At 33.8% G+C, this 16,824-nt stretch overlaps 1 protein-coding gene across 7 annotated transcripts in view; it reads left to right on the top strand.

The window, feature by feature from the left end:
• Positions 1–16,824, top strand: part of NPC1 (NPC intracellular cholesterol transporter 1) — a 67,471-nt gene that overhangs the window by 23,653 nt on the left and 26,994 nt on the right. For all 7 annotated transcript variants that reach the window (XR_005554876.1, XM_039328559.1, XM_039328558.1 and 4 more), the window contains 15 exons: positions 230–330; positions 733–835; positions 1,384–1,573; positions 2,164–2,346; positions 3,645–3,759; positions 4,592–4,719; positions 4,806–4,946; positions 5,360–5,449; positions 5,980–6,170; positions 9,801–9,916; positions 10,028–10,157; positions 11,563–11,763; positions 13,593–13,824; positions 15,041–15,154; positions 15,868–16,030. Coding sequence is in view for 6 of the 7 variants with exons in the window: in XM_039328559.1 (XP_039184493.1) it covers positions 230–330; positions 733–835; positions 1,384–1,573; positions 2,164–2,346; positions 3,645–3,759; positions 4,592–4,719; positions 4,806–4,946; positions 5,360–5,449; positions 5,980–6,170; positions 9,801–9,916; positions 10,028–10,157; positions 11,563–11,763; positions 13,593–13,824; positions 15,041–15,154; positions 15,868–16,030 (2,198 nt within the window). In the remaining variant the exon portion in view is untranslated. The remainder of the gene's footprint in view (positions 1–229; positions 331–732; positions 836–1,383; positions 1,574–2,163; positions 2,347–3,644; positions 3,760–4,591; positions 4,720–4,805; positions 4,947–5,359; positions 5,450–5,979; positions 6,171–9,800; positions 9,917–10,027; positions 10,158–11,562; positions 11,764–13,592; positions 13,825–15,040; positions 15,155–15,867; positions 16,031–16,824) is intronic.

Genomic DNA, 16,824 nt, shown 5'->3' with positions numbered 1-16,824 from the left:
TTTGAAAGTTTGTATTTGAAAAAATATTGTTCAATAATTTCTAAATTAAAACTGAAATAAATGGCTTTTTTGGATTGAGCATATATTTATTTCTAAAATTTGTGTACATTTCTTGAAAGGTCTTCTGAAAAGCCAGGTCTTTATGAGTCAATGTAATTTACTGCAATATTGTCTTAAGAAATAACCAGCTTACAGTTCTGATAAGAAACATTGTGTCCAAATTTGATAGGGCTCCAGCATCTCTGAATGACACAACCCTTCTTCATGATCCCTGCTTGGGGACATTTGGTGGTCCTGTCTTCCCATGGCTGGTGATGGGGGGATATGATAGTAAGTATGATGTATTTGTTGGTTTTATTGCTGAAATAGGAGACCTGTAAATCCACTTTCTTTTTAGACAGTCCATATTATACCATCCCTATATTGCAGATATGTAAATTGCTGCTGATATTTGTTTGCTAGCATGTTGTGTTATAATGTGTGGGACATTATAACTAACCAATTACTGCTTCTTGGCTACTGAGAATTAAATGTGCTAGTAGCAATTCAAGCAGATGCAAAATGCTATTTGTCCCATCTATTTTTACAAGTAAGGTAACTTCATTTCATGTGTGAAACAGTGAGGAGCTTGATAACCTTGAACTAGTACCCTTATTTTGTATTTTGTGTGTGTGTATGTGTCTGTGTTCGAAATAGTTCCTCATATACTTTATTCTTTTATTAAATACTTAGATGAAAATTATAATAATGCCACAGCACTTGTGATCACATTTCCTGTCAAGAATTACTACAATGACACAGAAAAGATGATGAAAGTTTTAGCTTGGGAAAAGGAGTAAGTTTTTTTCTAAATTAGGTTTATCTGAAATAATGTTTGTAAACATTTGAAATTGAAGTTCAGTAATTCTAGACCTACTAAGTACTTTATTAGTACTGGTAATAAAGTTATGCTTTGCAATATTTTAAGTGCTCCAAAATAAAGCAGCAACTTCATGTTTTTATAATGTGAATACTTATTTATTTGAATATTTATTCCGAAATAAAACAGTGTTTTTTGATATTAATAACTTTTTCAGTTCTTTCAGTATAGGAATTATACAAAGCCTTGTCTTAAACTTACAACCAATATATTTCACTTTTAAAGCCTTTATTGGGTAGATCAAGGATAGTTTTAATTTGAAATATCTGAAAAAACATGTTACGTTAAACGTAAGAAATGTAGGAACTTACACCAAAATTAGCATATATTGGCAATGCAGGGTACAATTTAACAATAAAATATTGAAACAATTTTGTGTACATTTTTGTCAAAGATTTGTGTTTAATAGAGATTGGTTAGTCTAGCTTTCTTAAAAATTATTGACACTCTTGTCTGTTTTTCAGGTTTATCAATTTTGTGAAAAACTATGACAACCCAAATTTAACAATTTCCTTCTCTGCTGAACGTAGTATTGAAGATGAAATAAATCGAGAAAGCAACAGTGATGTTCACACTGTTGTAATTAGCTATGCAGTCATGTTTATATACATTTCCATCGCTCTTGGTCATATTAAGAGTGCTGCTAGATTCTTGGTATGCATATTTTTAACTGTTGAAATTATTCTGTAGCAAAATACAGAATTCAATGTCTTGCAAGTTTAGTTAAAATGCATCTTAATGTTTAGTTTTAGTTTTATTTTATACTATCATTTTGAACATTTATCTCTGTAACAGCTAAGTAGTAAGGCAGGTGGATAACATACAGTATCAGAGAAGTTCACACCCATATGTGCTGTAAAAAATCCATACGGTCTTCTGGAAATTAGCTGATTTATTTATCTATTATTTTTTTAGCAGTTTTTCTCTTGCAAATTTAGGGAGATACACACGGGGAGCTCCCTAATTGATTTATATAATATATGTTATTTAAAAATACTGAAGATAGCATGTTTCAGAACAATAATTTTCCTAATTAAGTAAAAGAGATATGCATGTATATTATGAATTTCCTGGGTTAGGAATTGATATTTTTGATATTGCCTATTCACTTTATATTTTTTTAAATAGAATATACATGCTTGTTTTGGTACAAGTAGTAAAGTGCAACTGGTTTGACAATCAAACTATTAAAATGTAATTATATTTTAAAAAGGCTTCCAATGTATGTTGTCTTTATTTACCAGGTGGATTCAAAGATCTCATTGGGCATTGCAGGCATCCTGATAGTGCTAAGTTCAGTTGCATGTTCTTTGGGTATCTTCAGCTATTTTGGAGTCCCTCTAACACTAATTGTTATTGAAGTCATTCCCTTTTTGGTGCTGGCTGTTGGTGTGGACAACATTTTCATTATTGTTCAGACATTTCAGGTATTTTTGTTAATATAATGTATATAATAAGATGACATTTGCATAAGCACAATTTATTGGAATAAATTAATGGTTTGTTTAGCCTATGATTCTTTGGATAGGAAATACAAGCGAAAATGATAATCTGTTTAGCTCACCCTATTGCCAGTAGCTCTCCCAAGGTTTGGATGGAAGCTTTTTACAACTTATCTAGAAATACTGAAAACTGAACTTTAGACCTTTTCTGAGCCTGCTGATAAACCGTGCCTCGAAGCCTCTGGCTAAGGAGCCAGAACCCTATGGTGGTTCCATTGTAATAAATATAGTTTGGCTTTTTGCAATAATGTGTTAAGAATGATAATACACTAACCTCCTTTTAAATACTATTTGGGTGGCACTGAATATCTTTCTGGGAAGCAAGGAGAATACTATGTTTATGGGCTTTCTGGAAAACTCCATTTGACCTCTTTGGAAAACAATCTGCTCTTCAACATGGTGCAAGAGTGTGCCTACTGACACTTCCCTCATGCCTACAAGCTCCCTTGCATGGAATAGTCGCAAGTGGTATCTATTTTGGGAAGAAAGATTTAGTGGCCATGATTTATAGCAAGCATGGCAAGTATTTGAAAGGAATGTTTCAAATTTACATATGCTACATATATGTGTATAAGTGTACATACAGTTGCTTAATTCTTATAGTTCCAGAAAAAGCATTTCCTCTGTGTATACACAGAGATACAACAAGAAGAAGCCTTTTAGTGAAAAAAACCCCATATATTCCAGGGAAGAAGGGTTTTAATCCTTCCAGAAGGATATCCATGTTGATAGACCTTAGAAAGCATCCCTTTCAAGAGTTCTCTAAAGCCATTAATAACAAGGCTAAAAATGAGGGATTAATTTGGTCTTGTTTACTAAAACATTGTGTTGCATTTCATCTAGACAGGAAATAGGATAATTGCTACAGCAGTGAAAACTATGATTGCCTGTTCTCAGAAAGGAAACCAATATTTTCTCTAGGTTAGGTTGGAGAAACTGTGTGGCCAATTATACACAGCTGTTCATTTTGGATTTTTACACTATTTTAAAGAAGAATATTTAGAATTTATGAGAGTTTTTACAGTGTGCGTGCATGCATATGAGTGTTGATGTAGTTCTAAATCACCATATAGATATAAAACATATTACTGAACTTTTAAAAAAATGGATAGCCTGGAGCCTTTGCAGGTTGGCAAAAAAGCATATTTCTACTTTTTCTTAACTAAAATTTGTATCATAGATATGACACACAATTTGATTTAATGAGTTAATTATAATTTCAGAGAGATGAACGGCTTCAAGATGAAACCTTAGATAAGCAGATTGGTCGAATTCTTGGAGAGGTGGCTCCTAGCATGTTTCTTTCCTCATTTTCAGAGACAGTGGCTTTTTTCCTAGGTAAGATTTTTTTTACAAATTGTACTTAGCATTTTGGAATTAATTATTTTCTCTTACTCCATGACTAGTATTTTAAAAAAGCAGAATAGGTAAAGTCATTATTTTCAAATTCTTGAAAATCAACAGCAGCCCCATAGTGAAGTGAACAGTGGTGTTTTAAAAGGAACAGGTAAAATACATTTGAGTAGAATGCCAAAACTGGTGAAATATAAACTGCCAAATTCTTGATACAACATGGAAACATTATTTTACTGTTTAATTAATCAGCCTTTTGTTATTTATGAACAGCTGTGCTGAATAGTACCCATGTTTTTACTTTCCACCAAATGTGTTTCTGATACAGCTGGGAAAGAGGATGTATTATGGAATGAAATCATAGAATAGGTTTCATTTCTTCAAGTTATTTCTGAATTTAAAATATCTGTTCCGTTAAATGCTGAGATTTTAGAAAGAGCCCTTAAGCACATCGCCTGTAAACTGAAACATTTTTTGTCATCCTTGTACGGGAGTCTTGGCATAATATCTTCATGGGAAACCAGGATTTGGCGAAAAATCGCAATGGTAATGCCTACTCTTTTATTGAAGTAGTGCCTGTTATCTTGGTATATTGCTTAGGCACCTGGAAAAAAAACCACACTATTTTTTCACCAGCAACTTCTCATGAATTGTAGAAATGCACTGATTAGTATTTTCTTTCCTTTTTAATGACAGTATTTTAATTAACTTTTTCAAAAATTGGATTGGTATTTTATGGAAGTGGTACATAAATGTTTGGATATATTGTTTTGTATAGAGTTAGTATGACATGCATCTGTTTATTTTTCTCCTTTAGGGAGCTTGTCTACTATGCCTGCAGTTCGTACATTCTCCCTCTTTGCTGCAGTGGCTGTCTTTATTGATTTCCTTCTGCAGATTACTTGCTTTGTAAGTCTCTTGGGCTTGGATATTAAGCGCCAAGAGGTAAGATCATTATAAACTCTTTTCATATTTGTTTTGGGTAAGCATTATTTTAGCTGCACGTTCATTTTGGCCTTTTATTATTCCAGAATAATCAATGTGATGTCCTGTGCTGTATCAAAGGTCGTGAAGAGACCAGTAGTTTCCATCACTCTAAAAGCATGCTGTTTCAGTTTTTCAAAAACATTTATTCTCCGTTTCTTCTTAAAGATTGGATGAGACCAATTATTGTACGTATATTCTTATTGTTGCAGCTAAAGTTCCTTTTGATTTAAAATATCTAAACTAAATAATAATCTAAATGCAATCATGAAATTTTTTTGATGGTACAAATGTATTTAATTTTATGCAGATTTTGTTCTTCCTTCACTGGTTTTCAGAATAGTAAAAATCAGTTCAGTAGTCTGAACAGATTAATGTTAATTTTACTTACATTTACACTGTAAGAGAAACATGTTAAATATTTCTTCCACCCTATTGCTAGTGTACCATGACACTGTTTTAACCTTTAAATCGAAGAGCTACAGTATATTTTATAGCAGCACTGATTTACTCTATAGATTTCAAATATGTAAATCAAAATCCTGAACAGGTTTTAGATAAATGCTGTTTGTGAGACAAAGAAGACTTTACTGTATTTCAGATATCCATATTTGTGGGTGTGTTATCATTCAGCATAGCAGTTGTCAACAAAGTTGAGATTGGCCTGGATCAAAGCTTATCAATGCCTGATGTAAGTTTTTTAACTTCTTGTACTGCTACTCTTTTTTTTCCTTCGGAAATACTAAATTTACCTGAGAATTTTCTGAAAATGACAGCTCCCTATTTGTGCATAAAAGAAATAGATACTAGATTTATATAGATAGATAGATAGATAGAGAATAAAATTTGAACACCAGGAAAAGTTAAAACATTAAAAGTTTTAATATAAAACAGAAGTTTTAAATAAAACATTAAAAGTTTTAAAAATTAGCAACCTAGCTTTCGTTGGCTCCTGCCAACTTCATCAGGGCGTACATAAATCAATGGGAGTAAACGTTTATATATAAGTTAACGCCTGCGCCCGACTTCTGGACCGCGTAATGAGTCCAGGTCAGCCAATCGTAGCATTCGTTGTAATTGCTGCATGATTGAGTGACTCATCTACTTGTATCACGCGTCCCTCATATCATGTATCTATATAGAGAGGATTGTAGAAATATTTTCTTACTTTATTTTCCTTTCTTTTGTATTCTCTCTCTCTTTTCTCTCTCTTAAAATAAGGATTCCTATTTGATAGTCTACTTCAACGATCTTGGCAAATACTTGCATGCAGGTCCTCCAGTGTATTTTGTGTTGAAAGAAGGGCATGATTATACAACACCAGATGGGCAAAATATGGTCTGTGGAGGAATGGGATGTGACAACAATTCTCTGATACAACAAGTGTTTGATGCAGCAGAGATTAGCAACTAGTAGGTATTCATTTTCCTTTTTCCTTAAAGATTTTCTCTTGCAAATAATGTTCTGTTAGAATAGGAACGAACTTTTATTTAGACTCATGATTAACCAGCTTCTTGTGTAAGTCCAATATAGGAAAATTAAACAGGTCACACTCTTGATTTATTATTTGTATTTCCTTTTTAATTAAGATATGTCCAACGTAGCATCATTTTCCATATCTTCTTGTAGACTTTCATTTTTAAATCCATTTTCAAATTAGTGTCAGTCTTGACCAATGAAACCTGCTCCTCTTTCACAGCAGTTTTTAAACAGTCTATCTATAGAGGCAGACAGTCTTAAAATTAACTTTTGAGTCTGTTGTTCCAAACTAGTATGTTCAGTATTAAAATATTATGCTTCATTCTGTACTAGTAAGTCCAATTTTGTTCTCCCTTCATCAATCCTTGAACTTTTATTTAAAACTTCTTTCACTAAGGATTGAAGGAAACCCATCTGGTGTTTTCAATCCAAAGGCTTCTAATACAGGTAGACCTCAACTTACAACAGTTCATTTAGTGACCATTCAAAGTTACAATGGCACTGAAAAAAGTGACAAATGACCATTTTTCACACTTATGATTACTGCAGCATCCCGATAGTCACGTGATTTACATTCAGTTGCTTGACATCTGGTTCACATTTTTTATAATATTTTATTAATTTTCCAATTTTACATTTAAGTATTTAAAAAGCAAAGTGGTGGCTGGGTTAATCAATAATTCGCTAACAAAATCTTTAGTACAAATTTCAAGTTACAACATCAAATATTTCCTTTTCCCTTAACATTTACTGTCTTGTATTTAAGCTAATACAGTTCTTATATCAACTCAGTAAAAACATCATTATTACATTTATCAATAAATTTTAGCTTATACATATCTTAATTATTTTTAATTCAATCTTCATAAACAATCCATTTCCTGTTATTAATTTTTTCCCAATTTTTAGTTTCCCATCAATATTCCAATTTAACCTTTAATATTTATAATTTTCAGACTTTAGGTAGCCAAGATTTCCCTTATCTCCATTCATAACAGAATCTAATATCCAAAATACACATTTTATCTATTTGAATATAATCTTGTTCTATTTCCTAAAAGTTAGCTATTTCCCACCATGTTAAATCATCTACTTAATAATACAATATCCTCTTTAATAAATCAAAACCATTATATATATTACCTGGGTTAATAAATCAAACATATTCATAATATTTTTTTTCTTTTAGGTCTAATTTTTAAATATTAAACAGATAAAATCCTTATTTTAACTAATTTCCAAATTTTTTTAAATCTAATGATCAGAATTCCCCTTATCTCAACTTTTCTCTTTAACCCTCTAATTAATAATATGAAATCCCCTCTAATAAATCAAAACACCAATTTTCTTCAGCCTTATTCTGGCTTTCTTCCTTTGCCAACTATGTTAGGTTTTATTTTATCCCAAGCTGAAAGAATGGTTTCATGTATTGCTTTCAATATGGAAAGGATCTTTTCCTGGTCTTCATCCATCTCTTCCACATGTCTATAAATAGTTTTTATAGTAGAAATCGTTTGTTAAGCAAGATTTTATAGTCCAAGGTATTTCATCATCTCATATAATAACCAATATTCCTCAACTAAAGAGATAAGAAGGCAATTCCCCACATATAACTTTGAAAGTCAGTAAAGATTTACATTCACAGTTCAAGTAGGCCAGTTATGCCGCCCAGCTCTTCTCTTACAGCTGAGTTTCTCACAGGTGGTGCCAAGGTCAGAAGAGTCTTATTTAAGGTCTGGGCTTCGAGCCAAGTCTGTGTTGGGAAATAACAAGTTATAATACCAAAGTTCACCACAAGATGTGACCAAGGCCATTTAAGGTTTTTTAAGTCCAAAATTTTTATCATCCTTTTTCCAATTTTTTCCTATTTTTATTGGAGACTTTTGCTTTTATCTACAAAAAAGATTTTGTAGATAAAAGCAAAAGTCTCCAATAAAAATAGGAAAAAATTTGGTCCCGAAGTTTCAGGAACATATAAATCCAATTAGATTAAAGTTGTTCTTTTAGTGCTTTAATTCCCCTGGGTAGTCAGTCACCGCTATTCTTAGAGGGTGGGATAGAAATTCCCCTCCCTCTCTCCTCACAGGGGGAAAGATACTTCAGGCAGCTTTTACAGGAAAAGAAAGTACTTAGGGTAAAGAGAAGATTGGATCTCACCCAGTTTCATCTGCATTGCTTTCGAAGTACTTTGTGGTTTTACTTCAGCTGTCTGCAGCCTAGTGATGGGCCATATTACTATGGCTGGTGTTTCCTCCGCCGGTTTGGAGGGCTGCCCCAGATCGAGCAGAAGAGCTGCCACCCTCCTGTGATCAAGCAAGGGTCTCTTTCTTGCTCGTTGCCTCTACAGGGTGACTTTTGACTTTTTCCAGGGTCCCCCAGTGGAGCAAAACCAAACGCGGAAGACGGAGCTTGCCTTCCAGCGGCTGCGGCGGCCGCAATGGCAAACCGGAAGCCATTTATGATGGTTGCAGTGTACTGGGGTTATGTGATCATATTTTGTGATCTTCTGACAAGCAAAGTCAATGGGGAAACCAAGTTCACTTAACAATCTTGTTACTGATTTAACAATTGCAGTGATTCATTTAACAAATGTAGCAAGAAAAATCATAAAATGGGGCAAAATTCACTTAACAAATTTCTCACTTAGCAATATAAATTCTGGGCTCAATTGTGGTTGTAATTCAAGGACCATCTGAGGTTTAAAAGCAAGTTAACAAGCACTTTCCAAAATTTATTACAAAAGGAATTATGTAAACCCAGTGTCTTTTTGAAGGTGTTGACTGTGGTTTGAGCATCTCTCATCCCCCAGAGCTTTAAACCCACTGGAGATTGTTGTCTTGTAGTCTCCTTGCAGGAAGCAAAAATCTGGAGTACTTGTCGATGATTTCAAGTCCTTTCTTGTTCAGAGAGGAATAACAAATACCTGGTCTATTCACCAACTCTTTATTCCACCACCGTCAACTCTGCTTTTAGCAGAGCCATCTTCAGTTTGCCATTTCTTTCCTAGAAGTCCAAAATGCAAAACATTTATGTATTGGATTGGAAAAACAATTTCTAATGCAGGTGTCCCTTCTCTCCGAAATACAGGTATTCCTCAATATATAACCACAATTGAGCCCAAAATTTCTGTGCTAAGTGAAATATTTGTTAAGTGAATTTTGCCCCATTTTATGACCTTTCTTTTCACAGTTGTTAAATGAATCACTGCGATTGTAAGCAACATGGTTGTTAAGCGAATCTGGCTTCCTCATTGACTTTGCTTGTCAGAAGTTTGCAAAAGGGGATCACATGACCCTGGGACACTGCTGCTGTCATAAATATGAGTCAGTTGCCAAGCCCCTGAATATTGATCACATGACCCTGAGGATGCTGCAATGGTGATAAGTCACTTTTGAAAAACATTCATCAGTCACTTTTTCCAGTGCCATTGTAAATTTGAACAATCACTAAACAACCTGTTATAAGTCAAGGGCTATCTATATATTTTTAAAACTTATGGTATATGCAGTTTGTATAGAATGTATTTGAAAATGACAAACGACGGTACCGTTTTCATATTTTAGTACAAGAATTGGCTATGCACCTTCTTCCTGGATTGATGACTACTTTGACTGGGTCAAGCCGCAGTCTTCCTGTTGCAGAACTTATAACACCACTGGAGCGTTCTGCAATGCTTCAGGTACCACTGAATTTCAAGGCTTAATGAAGTATTAAATCTGAAGCAAATCAGTTTTACATGAATGAAGACAAATGTTAATTTTATGAATATTTTCCAATAACATTTATACAGTTGTCAATCCATCATGTGTGCGCTGCCGGCCACTGACTAAAGAAGGAAAACAGAGACCCGAGGGTGAAGATTTCATGACATTTCTCCCTATGTTCCTCTCGGATAATCCTAACCCGAAATGTAGCAAAGGGTATGTTTGGAAGGACATTGAGTCATAAAATACCTGGCTTTCTTTGTCTGTATAATAATGTCACAGCACAAGAAATGCAAAATAAAGCTGAACTTTAATTTTAAAATTGGGTAGGCAAATATTGCTTAATAAATGTAATTTAATCTTAGCATTATTATTGCCATAATTGAAACACAGCAATTGAAGGATATAATTTCCATGTAGAAGGAACCAAAGCAATTGAAAGGGAAAATAAATACACATTTGTCTGAATTATTATAGGATTTCCTGCCTCACCTCCAAGGTCCTTTCCACTCTGTTAGTCTACTATTCTGTTAAAATAAATCAAGAACTTTCAAAATGGCATGAAGTAGTGAATAATGAAATTATTATGTTATGTTCAAATTTGTACTTTAAACTTAAAATAAAAATGGTTGGAGGCTTTAATAGCAAGAGAAGCTAGTGGGAAAAGGAGCTCAACATTTGTGGGAGTTCCAAAAAAAAAGGAAACAGTAAAAATACAGTTGCGTACAATTGTGGAAAACTGCAGAAGTCAATGCATCCATACTAAAAGTTTAGTGAAGAAATGGACATATATTGTGAGTTGAAAACCCAGAAAGAATACATATAGATAGGCTAGATTTGAACCCTTACATCAGAAAATCTAAAACTCAGAGTAAGCTGAAACTGTTAATTTCAGATAACAACAAAAGAGCTCCTCAGATACTGTACCTTTAAAATAAAAAGAATCAGCAAAGTAGCTGACTATGAAGAAGGGAAAATACAAATAAAATGAAAAGGTGAAGCTAGCCTATTTTATTTTTCTCTGAAAAAAGAATGTTCACTTAATTGTAAAGTGGAATGCACAGGAACAATACTACAGTTTAAGCTTCAAAACAACATAGTCAAGGATTATGTACTGTTCTTGTATGGGGTGAAACCTCTAGAACCAGATTAATTTTACCTTATGGTACTGAATGAAATAGTTAATGGTTTGGTCAACACAATATAAATTGCCTGAAACAATTTAGAGATCAGAACAGATGAAATGCTACAGTTCATACTTTTGGATAAATGGTCCTATCTTCAGAAAAAATATGATCTAAGAAACTGTAGACTATTTAGTCTGATTCAATATGTGAAAAAAGTAGAATACATAATCAAATGATAAATCACGATGCATTAAATTTATCATGATTTCATCAAACCATTTGATATGCAGTCCCATGTTCATTGTCAAATTTATTCCCTGAATACATCCATGCTGCAAATCAGCATTTTATTGCTTTGTATTGTGTACTTTTAATAAGTATTGAATTGTAGCATCTCCTAATAAGATAATAAACTGAAATGCCTGTTAGTTGGTTGATTTGAAAGAACTCAGCAACTTTTTTGATGTATGCTAACTGAACTACTCCCTTTTCAGAGGACACGCTGCATATAGTTCTGCAGTCACCTTTACACACAACTCTTCTGAAATTGGAGCCACTTACTTCATGACTTACCATACGGTGCTAAAAACCTCAGACGACTTTATTGATGCATTGAAAAAAGCACGGATTATAGCAAACAGTATTACTGAAGCCATGGTCCACAAAGAAAAAAATGCTGAAGTTTTTCCTTACAGGTACAGTAATTCCTTTATGGGCAGAAAACTATCCCACATCGTAGAATTAAAATTAGATTGTGCAATATATGCCACTAGAACACAATCCTTGAATGGTGCCCCTCTTCTTCAGAAGTTGCCATTAAATTGTAAAGGGGGAATTTTTTAAATTCATGGGAAGAAACTATAATAGATTGTAAAAATTAGCTGATAGCTAATATATTTCATTTAATCAAAATTACATTTCGTTCTTGCCCTTTCTACTTCTTTGTTCTGGACCACTTTTTTTTCTGTCTGTGCATGATCCTCCTAGGTCACTCAAAGTCAAAGCCTAGTGCAAATTTTGATTATTATGAAGTAATGGTGATAATGTTCCAATTTTTTTTCTGTGCAATATATGTATTTTTTAAAACAGGAAAATATTAATAAGCATGTGCAAAGATAGAACAGTTTACAAATAATTAAAGCAATAATATTTAGAATTATATTCAAAGTGTTCCACTTTGTTCTGATTAATTCCTAAATGCTTGATTGACTGATGTTTTGTGGCTTCAGTTTATAAATCTAAAGTCACAAATGAAAAAAATCTTAGGACTTACTCAGTTTTTGTCAATCAGTCTTTAATCTGTAAATGAAGTATGTAATTTTTAGTATGTCTTTCTTCCTAAAATAATTTTTTTTCACACCATTACTGGTGGAGAAACATCATTTTTGGTGCTTTTAGTGGAAAAAAACAAAAATGATCAAAGGAAAAAAATAAGCAAAATTGTTGTTTTTACTGCCATCATCAGCAGACATTAAGTAATTTTAATTTAGAGAAAGCTATAATGCTGCAAAAGGTGGAAGAGAAGAGGACAGCAAGCAGCAAGGTGGATAAACTAAGTTACAGCAACAATGGGTATGAGTTGGAAGAGCTGTAGAACCATGTTAGGAACAGATCATCGTGGAGAAAATCTATGTGGTTGTTAGGAGTCAACAATGACTTGATAGCATGTAATCATCATAATCAATTTCTAAAAATGCCCAGTTAAGAGCACACAAATACACTATGTTTTAGAATGCATCAGGACCTAATCTTATGAATTATTCAGTGTTGCTATAAATAGATACTCAAGATGTGTACAAATTCTTCCAGGTCAAATGACACACATTCAGAATTCTGCCAGAGGCTGCATTCCAGAAATGAGTTGGGCTGTACAAAACACTTGGTGGGAACAGTATATTCAAAGCCATGAAAATTCAACAATACAGGAAGAAAGCAGAAAGAGTTGTTGAACAACACAGTGATTTCTTCTCTCTCAAAGAGATCAGAGTGATCTCTCCTTAAAAGCCCTTCATTTGGGTTGAAACTGGCTAAAACTACTGATTGTCCTTTTTGCATATGCATGCGTCTTCAAATCAGTTTTTGACTCCTGGCAAGGTTCTTCAGAAGTGGTTTGCCATTGCTCCCTTTCTAGGGCTTTGTGCCTAAGACAGGATTAGAATTCAGTCTCCTGGTTTCTAGCTTGGTGCCTTAACTATTACACCAAACTAGCTCTCATAAAGATAGTTTAAAATGGGTATGTATTTAGCTACAAATACCTGTACAATGGCACTTTGTGCCCTTTGTTCTTTTTTTAAAAAATAAAGTTACATTTCAAATACATGTTTGTATTACAGAAGCCTATGTTTAGGTTTGAAAAATTGGAATACAACATTGTGATTAAGGCTGGACAAATGTATTAGATTCATTAGATTCATTCTTGCTTTCAATTTTTGAAAAAAAGTAGAAAGTGACTTTGTTTAGAAGCTATGTGGTAGAAAGCTATAGTTTGTAAACTTGTTAACTTTACTTATCTTTCTCTTCATAGCTTGTTCTATGTTTTTTATGAACAATATTTAACAATTGTGAACGACACCATCTTTAATCTTGGCATTTCCCTTGGATCAATATTCATAGTAACTATGGTGCTGCTTGGTTTTGAAATATGGGCTGCCATTATTGTTTCCTTCACTATTGCTATGATACTGGTCAACATGTTTGGAGTGATGTGGCTCTGGGGTATCACCTTAAATGCAGTTTCCTTAGTAAACCTTGTCATGGTAAGTTAACCTGCACTTTAATTCTAGTCTGTTTACAAAGCTTTGGTGCAAAACAAATGCTACTTAGATTCTGTACAATTTATAGCCCTAAAGATGGATTTAAAGGCTCAAAAGAATACATGCTGTACTTGACACGCTTACTTCATTCCTTGTAAAAGGAAGTGTTGGCCTTTTTGTTTCCATTACAGTACCAAATCATTTAGCTCTCTCTCAAATTCTTGGCTTTTTGGAACACAATGACAAGATTTGTCCTAGACTTTGTGTCCATACTTCAGTGATTTAGCCAGATAACATTGTGCATAGCTGTATCTATTACCAATGCCCCAACAAAAAATTGTATGAAATAAATAAAATTAATCATTGATTCTGTAAATTGTTTTGGATTTAAACCTAGAAAATGTTTGCTGCTTTTGCATCTCTACTGATTTGGTACTGAAAATTTGAAAAGAAAAAAAAATGACAGAATTGCCCACTTTTCACATTTTATTCTACAACACATGGTTTCCTGCCTACCAATCATCCCCCTTATTCACAGAAAGTGTTCTTTCCCAATAACTCTTTTTAAGGATTTTTAACTTTTGGGAATCAACATTTGATATCTTTTCACCAATAATGCATCTTTATTTGTGACTTCCTAATAGTTGACTTAATATGTGCTATGCTTAGAATAATTGGTTTAAACTAATATTTAGAGATAACACAATATTAAAAAATCTAGATATCCCAGTTAAAAGGCCAGTTTTTTGAAATGTAAAGTCAGATCTCCCTTGGCACTCAAAGTGGTGAAAGAGGAAGAAAAAGGCAAAAGAAAGAAGAAAAAAATCACATGAAGATAAATTACTTCACTTACATCTCAAATACCTGGCATTTTAATAGCAGTGTCTACTTTTTTTATATCCACTGTTAACTATTGTGTTATTTTAAAACCCATCTTCATATCTTGATTATTTCTAAACTATGGATTTTTCTACAAAGAATGCCTATCTGCTGGTAACTTCTAGAAGCTGATAAAGAGGCATTTGGTATATAATTTGACTTGCTGCATTTATTGTTGCATTCAATTTGTTATAGCAGATTTACTTTCTACTTATTCCCCTTTTGTATTATTTTGCATATAACAATTTTTAACTAAAAGTATTTAATTGCCATTTATTTGAATGCCTTATGCTTTATCAAACAGTAGAATATCCTAATATCTACATTATCTCCTTTGCAGAGTTGTGGCATTTCTGTTGAGTTTTGTAGCCATGTGACAAGAGCATTCACAATTAGTACAAAAGCAACAAGATTAGAGCGTGCTGAGGAAGCACTATCCCAAATGGGGAGCTGTGTAAGTAGTATTTTGTATCCTGTTTGTCAGGGGCAATAGAAACCACAGGAATCGGGCCCAATTGTCTTAACAACTCATGGCCCGTATACAACCAATGTCTCAGCGTATATAGATGCAATCTACACCGTGCATCTGTGTAGTGCAAAGTTCATCTCTGAAATTATAACTAAAAGTTTTGGATAGATAACCATTTTAACCTGAAGGACTACAGATCAAGTACTGTCCATATACACCAGACTTCATGTGCATATACCATTCCATTGCTTGTCTCCTCCTTTCCTATTGAACCTTGGCAAAATTGCAATGGAGAGAGGAGAGATGAGGTACCCTGCTTAAAAAACATTCATTCCAGTTGGAGATCATTCTTTTTTTTTTCCTTGTGTAAGAACAGTCATCTAGAGTAGGAACACTGGGAAAATGATGAAAAACAATGAACAATGAGCTCTCTGTCATTAAGTAACTTAGTGTAGATTGTACATTTTTATTGCAAAACCCAATGAACTGGTACTTACCAAACTGATTTGTTGATAAGAGGAGAGTAGAAGCTTGTTTGCTAGCCATGCAGGAGGCAGGATGCTGATACATTGTTGCTATTGATGGCAATAATAAAAATAACCTAAAAATAAAATAATTCTGGCCTGTTGGGAATAAGTATGTTGTTTATAACAGGAGAATGCCAGATTTGTTACTTTTTTTTTTTTTAATTTCAATAGGTTTTCAGTGGTATTACACTTACAAAATTTGGAGGAATAGTGGTGCTTGCTTTTTCCAAATCTCAGATTTTCCAGGTCTTCTACTTCAGGATGTATTTAGCTATGGTGCTACTTGGAGCAACCCATGGTCTAATATTTCTTCCTGTCCTACTTAGCTACATAGGTAAGTCAAAATTGAATCTGATTCAGATATAGTAACCTATATGCAGCAGAGGCCACATTTAACATTGTGATGTATTTATTTAACATAATAAACTGGTTCAGCAAAGTAGACCACCTGGGCACGCGCAAATCCACTATTCTTAATGAGACTGAAAGAAAGATTTGGTTTCTCATGGTAAGGTATAATAGGTATTGTTTTGTGGGGGGGGGAAGGTTAGCTTATTGTCATGCCACAATGGCATACCAAAAAATCCCTAGCACAGCATTTTTTGAAATATGTCTGAATTAACAAATGTATTAATTTTTAACTTAGTTTAAAATAAGCCGTGTTCATATAATTATTTCTGAAGTTGGAGGGCTAATTAGTTAACATTTTGAGAAAGTAAAGCTTAAGCAGGATCAAAATGTGCAAATTCCTTGCTATAGAAGAAAAAACTAGCCTATTGTGGCAGGATTTATGCATCGTGCTAGATTAATGTTTTTGGCTTGTATTTGTGCCTGTATGTAAACCATGTCTTAACATATGCACAGTACCTTATTCTATAAACTATGGCATTGTGCTATTTTGCTTTGTGGACTGCTGCAGTGGCGGGGGAGAGGGGATGATTCCGCGCAAGCAGGTGAGTACACTTGCACATGCAGTCCATTTGCACAAGTGGCAGGTGTACAGCCTGCCACTTGCTCAAATGGAGCTTCGCACGAGTGTACATGGCTGTAGCTCACGCAAGTGGATCTGTGCACATAAGCACACTTGCCTACTGCTTGTGTGGCCTGGATCTGAATGGCCCACGGCCC

This window comes from Crotalus tigris, unplaced genomic scaffold (assembly GCF_016545835.1).
Source record: "Crotalus tigris isolate CLP2741 ecotype Arizona unplaced genomic scaffold, ASM1654583v1 scf7180000024382.2542628, whole genome shotgun sequence".
Lineage (NCBI taxonomy): Eukaryota > Metazoa > Chordata > Lepidosauria > Squamata > Viperidae > Crotalus > Crotalus tigris.
Note: the sequence above shows the minus strand (reverse complement) of the source record. Positions and strands in the feature narration are given on the sequence as shown.